At 40.3% G+C, this 14,669-nt stretch overlaps 1 protein-coding gene across 1 annotated transcript in view; it reads right to left on the bottom strand.

Moving 5' to 3' along the window:
* Nucleotides 1–278: 278 nt before the first annotated feature.
* PLCH1 (phospholipase C eta 1) overlaps nt 279–14,669 on the bottom strand; it is an 84,862-nt gene continuing 70,471 nt past the window's right edge. The window contains exons 15-24 of the mRNA XM_072867068.1: nt 13,951–14,051; nt 12,315–12,494; nt 12,125–12,232; nt 10,976–11,100; nt 10,433–10,517; nt 9,494–9,640; nt 9,026–9,105; nt 7,243–7,302; nt 6,405–6,765; nt 279–3,567 (exon numbers count right to left, since the gene is read on the bottom strand). Of these exons, the coding sequence (XP_072723169.1) occupies nt 1,463–3,567; nt 6,405–6,765; nt 7,243–7,302; nt 9,026–9,105; nt 9,494–9,640; nt 10,433–10,517; nt 10,976–11,100; nt 12,125–12,232; nt 12,315–12,494; nt 13,951–14,051 (3,352 nt within the window). The 3' untranslated portion in view covers nt 279–1,462. The remainder of the gene's footprint in view (nt 3,568–6,404; nt 6,766–7,242; nt 7,303–9,025; nt 9,106–9,493; nt 9,641–10,432; nt 10,518–10,975; nt 11,101–12,124; nt 12,233–12,314; nt 12,495–13,950; nt 14,052–14,669) is intronic.

The raw sequence follows: 14,669 nt of genomic DNA, 5'->3' as shown, positions 1-14,669 counted from the left end.
CCAAGTGATTGAAACAACAGCCAGTTGCATCTGTTAGACCCTTAATGGAACAAAATGGGAATATGCAGGCAGTTAGACGTACTTAATAAACATGGCTTCCTATCGAGAAAAGAGAAAGAGTTCAGCTGCAGATTTCTAGCTAAGAACCATTACCACCATGTGAAATGATGGATTTTTTTTTTCTTTCTGAAACCTTACTGTAAGCTCATGACAAGACAGATGTCTGCAATTACTAACTACTGTTAGTTTAAGCATAATTGTATTTGCTACGGTTTCAGTAAACATGTAACCAAGTGCTTAAAAATCCATTTTAATGATGTTTTCAAGAATAATAATACTCTGCATTACAAAAGAAAGAGGTAAAAGGTATGCCTTTTACATATAAGAAAAAACTTACAGCGAAGGCAAAGAATATCTTAAAACAAAAATAAAGCTATGTTGTTCCCTACAGGGAAGCTTCAGCTGTTGGAGATTACTCACTCAATTCACTTTCAGCATTCGTAGAAAAAGACAACGATGGACAGTCAAAATAGTTACTCTATCATGTCAGCTTTAAGTAATCCACTGACTGTCAACAATTTAGCAATAAAATTACAAATATACAGAAAACAGATCTGCTACTGTACTGAAGCTACGCACATAACCAATAACAAAAATACGTAACAAAATATGCGGAAATTAAGTGTTTTCCACTCATAAATGCAGAATTACTCCCACATTCCACTCTGTCCTGAAACGAGCACTCACAGTGACCAAAAAGGAAGACAACCGTTATTATACTTCATAGAGCGGGCAGAAGACAAATTACTCATAGTACTCACAAATTTGGACTAACCCTAATTCTACAAACCATTTGCTGTAGAATCATAGTTCATACATGGAAACATGATAAAATTAATATTAACAATTAAGTACAAGTCAGGGTGAAAACAGCGATGCTAATGAAGGGTCCCACTCTGAGACTGCTGCCTGTTGGGCAGAATGAGTCCTAGTCAGCAGTCCAACCCCAAGGACGTTATCAATAACAAAGCACTATGCGTAGCAGAATTTGCACGAAAGGCCAAAAGTGATCACTAAAAATGTTTTTCCAAACAGCAGGATAGGACATCAGGAAAACAGAATACTATTGTATTCGTTGCAACGTTAGGCTTTTGAGCACAGATGTGCTCGACTTAAAAATGACATGCATTACAAATACAAAATGCTACAAATGCTTACTGCATGCAAATAGTCCCCAGACTACTTCACTTCATAATTTCTAAATCAAAGTAATACATACATAAGGATGGAACATGGTTTCTATTTACATAAGCTTTGACAGGAAAGGGCACGTTAAATCATGACTGAATCACTAGCATGAAATTGCATTTCTAAATAATTTAAACCCTCAAAACAGAATTTCTTGCTAAAAATCCTTCATTTCAATGAGTTTGTAAACATTGAAGATGTACATTTATACAATCTACAGTCTCAGCAGGAAATAAATTTCAGGCTTGTCATCACTATTGGCTTCCAGCTGCAGAACAGAATCGTGTGTATACAACCGGTCGCTACAGCCATAGTGCAAAGCAGCGCACGCGCCCTCCGGTATTCCTCGGCCCTCCACGTCCTCCCCAGGGAAGCCATTCAGGTACCTGGCTATGTACGAGCCTGTTGAATGCCTGTTGATAACGTGAGGAGATGCCGAGGGCTTGTTCCGAAGGACGACCCCTGCTATGCTACTTGCGTTAGAAGATTTTTGCTTGCTGGCAGCCTCCTGCCTCTCCTTGGCACGGCTGGCTATATTCCGCACTCTGCTCTGGCTTCTGGAGGAGAGTTTTCTGACCAGCGCTTTTGGGCAGTCTTCATCAATCTGCCTGGAGTAGAGCATTTGACAGCTGTCCTCCTGGTCCAGGGACACCAGCTTCCTCAGCTGTTCCGTCAGAGCGTCCGTAGAATGTGGTCTCATATTCTTCATAGCAGCAAGTTTCTTGTCTCTCATGCCTGATGAGATAAAGCTCCTACTTATGTACTGATACTTACTTTCAAAATTGCAGGAAATATCCTCTGATGTCAAGTCACCAAGACTCTTAGATTTGCAAGGACTAGTCTGCTTGATGGCTGAAGGAGGTGGGAAAGCCAAAGCATTTTTGAGCACCGGTGAGTGTATGTTGAGCTGGGATCTCTCGGAGGTACACATTACATTTTCCTGCCTATCTGAACGATGATGATACAAAAAGCCGACATTTTCACACGCTGGAAAAGGGAGCTGGCTCCCTGCAGTCCTGAAGTTATCCGAGCGGTCCAGGGCAGGAGCACAGAGCTCAACAGTTGCGCTATTCCCAGAGGTCCTCCCACCACCATGCCCAGTGTCCTGCTTTTGCCTCAGTTTCAAAGGGGAAGCCATCTGGCTCATGTCTTCCCTTTTGTACTCACATGCAGTTACCAAGAGCTCTTGAGAATCCCCATCTACTTCTACAAGACTGCTGCTTTCTGAATTTTCACCAGTGGGAGGGTCAACAAGTGTCTCCTCAAAGATGAGGCTATTGGAAGCAAAAGAACTGGCAGATTTAGGGGCTTCCCAGCTTGTTCCACATTTTCTTTTGGGATTTGCATTTAGCAAAGAGAGAGGTGAAGGACAGGGACAGCTAGGCAAGTTATTTTCTATACTGTTTAACTTTTTCTTGCAAACTAATTCACTGTGGGTCTTACATTCAGAAGCTGGTGTAAGAGTTGCCTCATGGATAATTGTGTACACAGAATACTCTGCAGTCTCAGGACTGGAGAACATGGTAGTATCTGGAGTTGAGAATAAAGGGGACTTGATGGATTTTGTGGTAGTAAAGTTGTGCTTACAGGGACTGTTAAGATCTGCAGTAAGCACGTGTGGGTGTGTAGCCATCACACTGAAGGTCTGGCTGCTAGCACCATGGAGGCTTGAGACCGCGGTAAGATCAGTTTGGTCATCTGTGACATCAAACTGTCCGATCAGAGCTGAGACGGCGCTATCCATCTCGCTCTCATTTGCTAGAGAAACTTCATCTATAAGGCGAGAAATGTCACTGTCTTGCATGGTTAAAGTGGAGTGCAAATCAGGAACATCAGAGCAAATGGTAGAAGAAGTATCTGTCACAGAAAGAGGTGCTGCTGTGCTTTTCTTGATGATGTCATATTTGTGATTTTCCATCTCTACTTTTTGAGAAAGGGAAGTCCCCACAAGAGTTATTTTCTCCTCCTTAGACCCCTTTGTGTCATCTTCCTTTTTATTGTCTGCACAGTTTTTGTCATTTGTTTTTTCTGTGGAAATCTCAAAACCAGAGCCCTGCATTAGAGGGACAGTTTTATCAGAAAGATTGTTATCCTGATAGTCTATGAGGTGATTTGTTTCAGCTACAACACTTGCAAAAACTAAGTTTTCAGGTTGCTCCTGGAGAGGTGGTACTAAAGAGTCAATTGTGGTCTCCTTCTGGTCATTCTCCTTCTTAAATTGAGATGCCAAATTTGAAGTATTTGCTGTTTTCTCAGAACATGGAAAAACAGATTCCTTCAAGTTTGTTTCCTTCTCATTTGTATTGTCATCACTGTTGGCTAAATTAAATAAGAAACATATTAGTTGCACACAATATTGTGTTCTGTTTCTTTTACAACTATTTTGTCCTTAGACAGACAAATGGAGAATGCAAAATTAGGTACAGTTGTGACAGAACTTAATTATGGGGTTGTGCAGGTTTAGTACAAATTATCTGTGTGATATGAATAAATGGAAAAATACAACTGCAGGCACTTCATTGAAACTTCCTTTGAATGTCTATTACATCAAGTATGTGATGTAATATTTGTTGCAAATAATGTTAATGAGGTACCATATCATAGCTTGCACATGGTATTACCTTCAGCTGTGTTCCTATTCAGATTTGTACTATAAAGAAGCATGGCAATAAAGACAGAACAAAACAGCTCTGTTAAAAACCATAATACTGTGAAACAAGATGCATGCTTAAAAGAGCTGAGTAAAAAGCATCAAGTAGATGGACTCCAGACAGTGTTTTTACATGTAGTTTCTGTAAAAAGTTACAATTTAAGGATTTAATTTTTGATCTTCTACCAGCGTACTGCATTCATAAGAGAGCAAGATTTTGAATTCCATGAAAAATATGCATTAGATAGTTCCTCCACCAAATCTTCTTACTTGTCTTTATATGCCAAATCCGAGCTCCATGACTCACTCCTTTAGAGCTTTTAATTAAGCAAGGACTATAGAAGTAAGCTTGGCATAATATATACTGTTTCTAACATTTGCTAGAAATTAGGTACCCTAGGAAGAAACAAGAGAAGCCCTGATCATTCATTAACAGTGACTGAACCCCCCTGGTACAGTCAGAGCTATTTTTAATGAAGATGGCATTAAAGGCTGATCTCCAAAATCTGAAAAGTTCCCCAAGCTTTCCAGCGTTCCCACATAAAGATGGAAGAGATGTACATTTCTTTGATTTACAGATTTTTTTTTCTATAAAGCACAGAGGAGAAAGTGGACCACGCACTGTCCACTTGGCATAATTCCAGCCAAGGTGGGGGGCGGGGGGGCTGAGTTACTTTTCTTTATGTCTACCACTAAGCCACGGATGGCCCTGCAGCACAGGGAAGGGAGAAGGTCCCTCGGGGACAGGAGAGGACTCCATCTGGAATTTCGTCATCTTCATGTCTCATTTCTTTATGTCTAAGGTGGCTAGTCCTCCTCCATAGGGGCTACAGAGCAAGGCCTACAGAAGAACTCTGACGGACAGGATCTAGTCCTCTCATAGTGAGAAGAGGCAGGATTAATTCCCTGTGACAGCTTTTTAAGTCATCTCACCAGGGCCTGTGCTTTCTGCAAAGGTTATTTTGCTATAAGTGAATACCTGTGACCTCCAAAAAGTGTGGGAGTTTCTTCTAAAACAATTTTGTGTCTTTGTAGCATCTTTCGGAAGAAATGTCTAAGAAATGATTAAATTTGTTGCAACGAATGGCTGAGCTGTATCATCTTCACAGGCTTAGCTTTCAATTTAAAATCCAGCATTTCGGAATTAACTTCCTTTACTAGGAATGTCCTTTTTCCTGTCTACAGTTTCTTCTCAGGGTGGTAGAAAAATAATTGGTTGGATTTTGCTTGCTGTTTCTCCTAAGTAACTTTTACAAGATGATATCCAGATTATCTGTTCCTTCAAAGCCACTAATATGGGCAAGAAGAACAAAGGTGGCTTAACAACACACTCTCATCTGTGCCCGGTACTTCTCCTGTTTTAGGGTGGCTCCTGTGGTTGGTGGAAGCTGCTGCTCCGCAGCTGAGAATACCCAGAGCAGAGCAGCATTTCCATCACCCTCCCAGCCAAGAGAGGTTCTCTGTGTGCTCTCTGCACCTTACCAAGGAAGGCAGACGGTGCGTCTGGCTGTCCTCTGCCAGCTGAGGAAGAGCCCTGCGGGACTAACTGCAGAAACGCTGCGCCGTCAGAACTGACCAGAAGCTGAGGATCTGGCTAGCCCTGCAGCCTCGTGGGGACAGCCTGGATGAGTGCACACACTCTTCCCAAACAAGCAAAAAACAACCCCAAAAAGCAGTGTAGACGCCCTAGACTAGGGACAAGCTCAGAGTGGCGACAGCAGGTCTAATGAATTACAGCCGTTGTATTCAAAGCTTCCTTGACTTATATAAATATTCCAGTAAATCCAGTATTAGGCAGGTCAAGCACTAACTTTGCTGTAGTCATGGGAATAAATGGATTTCAAAACCAGGACTATTATTGCTGAATACACTTAGAAAAAAAGCTATTTTAAGAATTAAATTGTATTGTGTATCAATAATGTAAGACGGAAGTTTTCTCCTCAACACATGCTTTCCATATAAATCAATCAAATTAAGTAACCTAGGTTAAGAGGAGAATATCAAGACTGTTGGATACAAAGTTTGACCTACTTTTACCCCTTTTACATCTACTTGAAAGTCTGCATTAGTCTTTACACACACTATTTCCAAAAACATATGCTGCATGCTGTTCTTCCTCCTTGAAAACGGGGAGAGAAAACCCACCATGCCAGCAGCTCTGTTTTCATAAGTAAATGGACAGTAGCACACCAGAAATTGATGAAGCGTAATTGAAGGTTGGTTCTTAAATTACAGAAAGAAATTTGGCAAGTGTCCTTCTAAGAGCACTTCCAGAAATTATTGTAATTCATTTGCCTAGTTTGGAGCATACACAGCTTTCCAGGGTGTCACCTATCAAAGAGTTCAAGGAGCTGTTAAAACACTGCAAACTTAAGCATATGTAATTTTGCCCAGTAACTCTTATTTCAGTTGAATAAAACTATTTGCATAGGGACTGCAGAACTAAGCCTTTTGATAGACTATTTTGACTCTACTACATTCAAAAGTGATTTTGGAAGCATCTTACCAGATGCATTTTCTTTTCCTTTGGCATCTTGGGCAGTTTCATCTTCTGGGCACGGCAGTCCTACCAGAAGATATTTGTCCACAGGCATAGAAGCAGGACGGGCTTGCAAACTCCGGCTTGTACGCCTTACAACTCCTTCTTTGTCTTTCAAGTCTATTGGTTCAGATGCACTGTCTTTAATTTCAGTAGCTTCCAGAAAACCCATCTTACTTTTCTTTCTACCTTTTGCTGGTGCACTGGCTGTGCGCCGGAGAATTCGATCACCAATAGATCGCTTCCGTACATAGTGCCCGCTGGTTTCAGCAGAATTGTGCTTAGGGTTCTTGTTAAACAACCCCCTGAGTCCTATCAGCTGCTTATTCTGAAAGGACAAGAATAACCACAGTTTTGAGTGAGTTCAGACTATTATAAAATGAGAACAACAAAAAGGGCTGCTTTCTGAGTATTTATGAATGATGAAGACAAAGTTAAAAATGCAGCAAAGCAAAAATTCACACCAAGCGATTCACATCTACTCTGACCAAGGAACTATCAGCGTAGGTCTCCATGAATTCATGCATGTCTCTATTTCTCCTCATTAGGATGGCAGCCTGCCACAATTACAAGCGAAGTTTGCTCAAAGTCTCCTAATCAGAGATGACAAGACTGTAAGAAGTGTACTGCAGTGACAGGCTACGCATTAAGGAGTTTTATGCATGGGCTTCATCAAAGCAATATTCAAATGTTTCAGAGTCTGAATGAAGAATGATGTAAGTTTGGTAGTTGCAGATCATGCGATTAGGAACCATTCGAAAAATCTGTGCCCAGCAAGTGCAAAGTGCATGCTAATGAAGTCTACCTTTGTGGCTCCTAGAAAGTGCAATATTGTGTAACTGGGATTGAGGATTAAAGGGCTCCACTGAAAGGCAAAAAAATGCAAATACATTTGGCTAATGTTTTCAAGACTGTGATACAAGCAAATAAGGTAATAGTACATCAGCTGTAAATAGAACCCCTCTACAGCAAATAATTGAAAACTATTTATTAGTCTAATGTCAAGTCTCTCAGAAACGTGACCAGATATCCTCACTTATAAGGATACAAATGGGCATTCAGTCTTTGTTTATACATCAGAAACAATAATACAGCCCATCATTAAGGCAAGCATTAGATGACTAGACTAAGTGATACAGAGATCGAATCTCAATGGGTCTTTTATTTCCCCCCCCTCCTTTTATCATCATTTGTCTTCCCTATGAAGCTACTCTCTACTATTCTTCTTGACTATTCTTTGAAGAGCACATGAGCCAAGAGCAATAGCCAAGCAGGCTCCCCTACAGACTATCACCAAAACTGCGTGCAATTTCACACACGTACCCAGATGCAGACAGATTTAGGTATATATTGCAGATGCATTCCAAGATGTTTACTACTGCTTTTCTTTTTACACTGACTTAGGAGTAACGAAGTCTACCTTGAGTACTAAAGCCTTGTCTTTGTGCACAGAACTTGCATGAGTTGGGCACAGGCAGTGCCGTTCCCTTCACCACCTCACTGCTGTCCCCCCTGGCAGAAGGAACACTTGCGGAGGCAAGAGCAGATGAGTACATTGAAACACTGGTCCCTGTCCTGAGACAAGGATGCCAAGAGCGAGACAGACACCTAAGCAGTTCACAGAGCCTTCATTAGATCATTCAGTGATATAATGGGATCAGTGAGGATAAAGGTAGTGGAGTTAAGTGAGGATCTGGACTATACCAAATCTCGGCCCCTAGGCCTTGTCTACATTATTTTCTATCTCTGTTCCACCGAGCTTTCCTTGGGTTCCACTGAGCTTTCCTTGGCAATCTTGCAGAAAAGCAAAATGTATGCACTAAAACCTAAAAGATTTAAAGCTTAAATTAGCTGCTAAAAATAGCTTGTCAAATACCATGTTCTGGTGCAGTTACAGTTCTTCAACATTTACTACTAAAATAAAATTAGTTCAAACACACTGAAGAAATATACTTACTGTATCTAGATGTGATAATTATTAGGTGCTAACAGTAAGAACATTCATAAGACTACGTACTAAGACTAGGCTAACAGTATGTTATACTTTCCTTGCTGATCACCTGCAAAGAACCCCCCCCCATGCTATGAGCTACATCCTTCTGCTTCCTGAGCACTCCGACAGAAGCGTGTCTGCGCTGTTATTGTGGTATCTCAGCTGGAGAGAGCCAAGTGTTTTACTGGACATGGGTGTGCTGTGAATGGGTGCCCTGGCTCAGTGCTCCTCAGAGAAAACACTATAAGGAATTGCAGTTTACTTCCTTCAGCATGCTGATGCTTAGCAGAGTATGTAGGTACCTACGCAGATATTAGTATAAATGAAGACATCAAGTTGAGGGCAATAGAGAATCAGACATTGTGCTTTTTCATTGCTGTATGATCTGAATAATTTGTTAAACTTTATTACTGACCAGTGCCAGAGAGAGCTAGGTACTGCTAATCCAGTGTACAAAATGCCATGAACCTAAGCTGTAAGAATCATTTAGAAACCACACAAATCCTGTGAGGTTCTGTGGTACATTTAAATCCATTTTTATCAGAAGAATTAAAACAAAAAAAGTCATGAGATGTAAATTTCCAGGTATACCTACCTTTCCATAGATCTCATTAATGGTTATATGAACAAATATGGATGCTTCTGTCAGTCCTTCTAAATACACATGACGATAACCTAGTAAAACAGAAATATTGCACCACAAATCATCAAGAGTTTGCATTTTTTGCATGACTGGCAATGACTGTCTATAGAAGTGAAATACATACAGTAAGCCACCTTATGCCTTTAGTAAAACTTATGTTCTCACAGGCTTTCCAAGCCCCCCAGCGCAAGTTATAAATAAGACACCAGTAGCAATTTCCCAAAAGCACAGACACCCAAGCTCCTTCAAGTAGCGGTGAATATACCACCCTAAGATACCAGGAGAATTGTCCGAGCTCATACATGAAGTCTCAGAGATACAGGCATATATCCTATGTTGATAACCTCATCTTCAAATTTAAGTTCAAAGGTGCTTGTTCTTCAGTTAGATCTCTAAGTCAAGGAAAACAGTGGGACTAACCAGGCACAAGACTGCTAAAGGCCAGAGTTCTTTGTCCAACAAAGTCTCGCCCAATAGGGTCGTGGTCCCAAACAAGAAATCGCACCAAAGCCATTTCAGGCATGTGGATGGTAAAAGTGAGTGTTTCCTCCCAAACAGGATTAAACCCTGTAAAACAAACAGAAATTTTAGAAACAAGTCCATAGCAAGCTCTAGCCTCAATTTTCATGATGCATAGCAAGAGGCATAAGAAACAAGCAGACCAAATACACAAATGAATACTCATTACTTATTGCTCATCTAGATCTAGATGCTCGCAATCTCCATTATGTAAGTAATTAAAAGTGAGAGATCTGTCTCTTGGACTGCTTTTACAAACAAAATGGTTCTGGTAGGGCAGCTGGCAGGGATACCAAGGCAAGCTGTTGTTTTGCAGAACTATGGTAGGCTAAAGATAGACCAAAACAAACAGGAACTACTCCCTTTTTTCCCCACGGTTTTGCAACTGCCAATGAGAACCGATGGCCACTTCTACTGCTGCGACAGACTATCCCACTCTGTTATTCATCTCCTTCCCATGAAGGCTGAGGTGGCAGTTAAACTGCCTAGGACATGATTTGTTTTCATTTCATTTGAAGTTATATATGTATTTTATATAAATAAAAAAAAATATTTGGAACTTCTACATAAAGGAGATTTAAGAACAATCCAGGAGAAAGCTATTGTGTTGAACAGTTCTTGTCCTTCACCTCTTGCTTGTCTGTCTCCCTGTACCAGAAATTCTATCTAGAAAGCAGAATTAATTTGTTAAAATACAATCATTTGATTTCATAAGGTAAGAAGCTTTGCAATTTAGAAAGTAATAACAGATACTGAATCATTTATAATTACTTAATATTTTACTCTAAGAAGAGGAAATAGAAGAGGAAATCGAAGAGAAAATGATCTAGATTATCTTACCATTGTCGTCAACCACCCTGGTTTGATCTTTACAGCAGTCAACAGGTAACCCAATAATTTCCACCTCAACAAAGGGATCTATTATCTATTTAAAAAAAAAAAAAAAAAAAGAAAAGCATTTTAAAAGCAAGCCAATGATACAAGTGAAGGTCAATTTTTAAGGAAATTCATGCAGAGAGTTAATTTAAATGCACATGAGAATTCAAAAACCTTTGATTCACATGAATTTTCAAGCAGCACAACCATGGGAAATGGCTTCATGAAGTGTAAGTTCATGTATGGTTTGTACTCTCAAGAGCTATGGCCAGCTATGACTAATTTTCAAAGTGAAGTCACCCTCAAAATACAAAACAAATTAGTTCTTAAACATCATGTGTAGGATACAGACTCTGTGGGAAAGTGTTAGTATTTAGTGACCAAAAGCTTGGCAATATCTGAAGTTATTGGTGTATTTAAATAAGGAGGAAGCTTCTTTGAGTCACACGCTGCCATGTCACTCCAGGACCTCTCATGGAAGCATTTGTTGGTATCAGAGCATCTTACCTCTCCTCTGTCTCCTAACATTGAGTCAGGAGGCTTAGGTAGCTGCTGTCCACTGATGATTTTCAGAATAAACTGCTTTTTGGGACTTGCAGGAAGTGGATCAGCAGAGTAGGGGTTGAATGTGCCTAGAAGATGGCAAGGAATGAGAAGTGTAAGGAAAAACAGACACAGAATAAATATCACCCCCCAAGATGCATACATATAGCCAAAAATTCAGTCACAAGCAAGTAACTTACAGAGTATGGAGCAGCTGTTAATGAATTTTAAAATTCCATTCCACTTTCTTACAACCTTTACTGAGCTGAGCAGCCCTTGTTTACATGATTACAAGACAGAAAGGACCCCTCTAATAGTAGGGTTTTGCAAGATTAAGACTCCTTTGAAAAAAATTTTTTCTTCTGTAAAGTAGTAGCTTCAAAAAACCCAATAGTTATAACCCAGATCAGCACTCTGATCATGTTTCTTGCTCAGCTGCCCAGATGTTAACAAGAACAAGCAACTAGGGTTCAGTAAGCCGCTTCCTGCAGCAGCAGTGCCTGCTTCGAGTACCCGAACTCCCTCTACCATTTCTCAAGTACCTTTCAGTCAATGCCACTACTTCTTATGGCCACATTAAGAAAATTACTTAGAGATATAGAAGCACAATCAGATCCCAAGTCCTCAGAATGTGGAAGGATTGTCATTGCAGAACACTGAAAACCACTGGCTTGTGTTCTAACAGCGTTTTGCGGACTGAACCAATTCCTTTTAAAGAGAATAAAATTCCACTGACTTGCTTGAGAGCTGGACCAAGTCCTGGATACTTGGTCCCGGGCCACTGCATACCTTGTTCTTCTTGCTTGCAGTTGGCTATCCTAGGACACCCTTTCCTTTTTTTAAACATATATTAAGATGGAGCCCTCAAAATATATCTATAATAACAGCAAGAGATTGTATACTTGTACTTACACAGTCTGAGAGTTAGACACCATTTTTTGAGGACAAAAACCATATTAATTCTGAAGTAAAATAAGCTTATGAATTTATGGAAATATGAAAGATTTTACACATGTTCTTATTTTTCTTTCTTGTGTGTTGGCAACTTCACCATGAAGACATTTTCTGAACAGGCTTGACACTTACAGTAATAAATGTATAGTGGGACATTACCTTTGCACATCTGCTGAGGCTTGAGGACATAACCACAGTTGCCATTTACCCTAAATTTTGCATCATTTAATTGCATCACGCGTCCCTCAGATTGGTAGTTTAGTGCCACTGTTGAAAGAGAAGGTTCAAGTGTAAGATACTTAACACATACACAAGAAGCGGGAAGTTAAGTTATTCATGCAACACCTACCTAACTGGCAACCAACATTCCAGTAAGGTAAAGGATTGAAATTGCTGGAGTCAATCCGATAGGCTGACGGATAGACCCTTGTAAGCTGTTTCTGGTTGTAAAGCATAAATTGTTCAGCCTTCTGCTGCACTGCTTGGTGGGCTCTTGTTTCACTGAATGACAGCACATTCCCTGTTGATCCTGTGTGTGTTGTTAAATCAACAAACAAGTTACAAAGCAATCCCAGGAGACAGCAATCCCAGGTCTGAACTCAGACCTCAGTTGCACTGGTATTACTCAAGGGGAACATTAGATTTAGTCCAAAGTTACAACGATAGATTGTCTTGTCACATGCCAATCATGTACATTGTGTAACTGAAGGGGACCAGTTTCCCCTTCCAGGAGGGTCTTTTGTTCTACCTTCCAGTTTCCAGACTTACAAGGAAAGCCAAGCAAGAGCTTACGCTAATTGCTAGGGCCTTTTCTCCTGCAGAACCCCAGACACGATTGCTATGAAGAATCTATAGAGAAATCTACTAATGGCAGCATGATCAAAACTATCTTATGAAGAACTTACAGCTAGGGAAAGACGGGCCCAGCAGGGCTCTGATTTTGCTCTTGCCCTTGTAACACATTCATAGCTGCACTCAACCCATTTTTCTCTCACAGAGGTTTCTGCAAACTCATCCTTTCTCTAAATAATCCAAGCAATCTTTTCCAATTCATAAGCCTTCCCTCTGAGCATTTTGTCCCTGTAGGCAGATCCCCTTTGATCATCTCTGCCCTCTGGGAAAAAGGCTGACCAGAGGAGTTTCCTAGGCAAGAGTGCCCACCTTCGAGGGAGCAGTTAGACCAACTCAACTGTACCATCTCTACAGTTCGGATCAGGAAAGCACAAGATCTAGATGAAAGGCAGCTGCAGTACTGTGCTCTGGTGAGCAGGCCCTCCTTTCCAGAGGGCCAGGAGCCATCAGATGGGTTCAGCAGTACCACCTAACTGCACGTGGACCTGCGGAAAAAGCTGTCTCAGCTCAGAACGACGAGACCAAAACTCTACAAGACTCTGTTCTTGTAGGATTTCTTGGAGTCTGTTTCTCCACACTGCTTTCACACTCCTTAATTTCTCCCATTAAATTCTATTAAATTAGGAATTAATTTTATAGTAATTACAGAATTTCACACACTGTTTGTTCACGTACGTTTGATGACCTTTTCCACAAATCTCTCTGCAACTTTCTCAATTTCCATTTTGCCTCTGACTTTTTTAGTGAAACAACTGCACACTTTCTGAACAGGTAACACATCTATTTATCACAGTTCAAATCTCTCATGTTACTAAATGCTAATTACGTTAAAACATGATGACAAATTCCATAAAACTGCAAAACCAGGAAAGGGTTCTCCTGAAAAACCTTAATTTTTTAAAAAAAACTAAAACATGGATGTCATAAGAAACCAAGAGAAAGGATATTTCTTAGGGAAGGAAAAGGTGAAAATTTACTCTTTCTCCATATTTAAGTACATGGGACAGGTAACTAACTACTCTGCTTTTAAAACATCTTTGAAAAACAAGGGAAACCTTGAGAACACAGACATGTTTCCTATTCAAACAGAAAAGTGAAAAAGGCATGTGTAAGTCTCGTGCCAACAGCCTTACCGTCATCTACTATATCCTGGGCTGCCACAGAGTTCGTGTACACCACTAGGTCAGACAGAGCTCGGCACAGCTTCACTGTTTTTCTTCGACGAGCCAGTCTGCTGAATTATATTTAATACATAAAACAAATCAGGAATTTTTCAATATTTAAAGCACATTTCAATCCCCCTTTCTGTTCTTTTCATCAATAAGGAAATAAACAACTGAACAGGGGACCATATGTGGCAAATCTCCTTAGGGAGGGCTCTGAGCTGACTGTTCCCCTTGTACCTCTACAGTCACACTACACAAACAACATTTTTCATTTAAAACATAATGAAATAGCTGCACCATGGCTCTTCTCAACAAAAACAAGGCAGACAGCTTTGAGCTGTATCTGAAAATGGAGCATTTCAGTGACAACAAATGTATTCTCAATGGCACTTTTTTTGATTGCTTTTTCTTTACGTTTTCAGATATAATAAAGTTGGCTGGGCTGTGATGTACTCTTATTTAGCCTAAACAGTTTTCTTTGAGCACTATTTACAGCATGCAAACTGTAGATTGGCATTTTTCCATTAGAAGAGTATTACTATCACACTTCTTTTCAGTTTAAGGGTAATTGCTGTTTGCAACCTATGAAAACCTACACAATCAAAATACTGGGCTACAGCAGTCACAGCAAAATATACCCCAATAGCAGTGTCATAAATGACCTGCTCTTAAGAACAGACTTCCCT

Source organism: Ciconia boyciana, chromosome 7 (genome assembly GCF_034638445.1).
Source record: "Ciconia boyciana chromosome 7, ASM3463844v1, whole genome shotgun sequence".
In the NCBI taxonomy this organism is placed as follows: domain Eukaryota; kingdom Metazoa; phylum Chordata; class Aves; order Ciconiiformes; family Ciconiidae; genus Ciconia; species Ciconia boyciana.
Note: the sequence above shows the minus strand (reverse complement) of the source record. Positions and strands in the feature narration are given on the sequence as shown.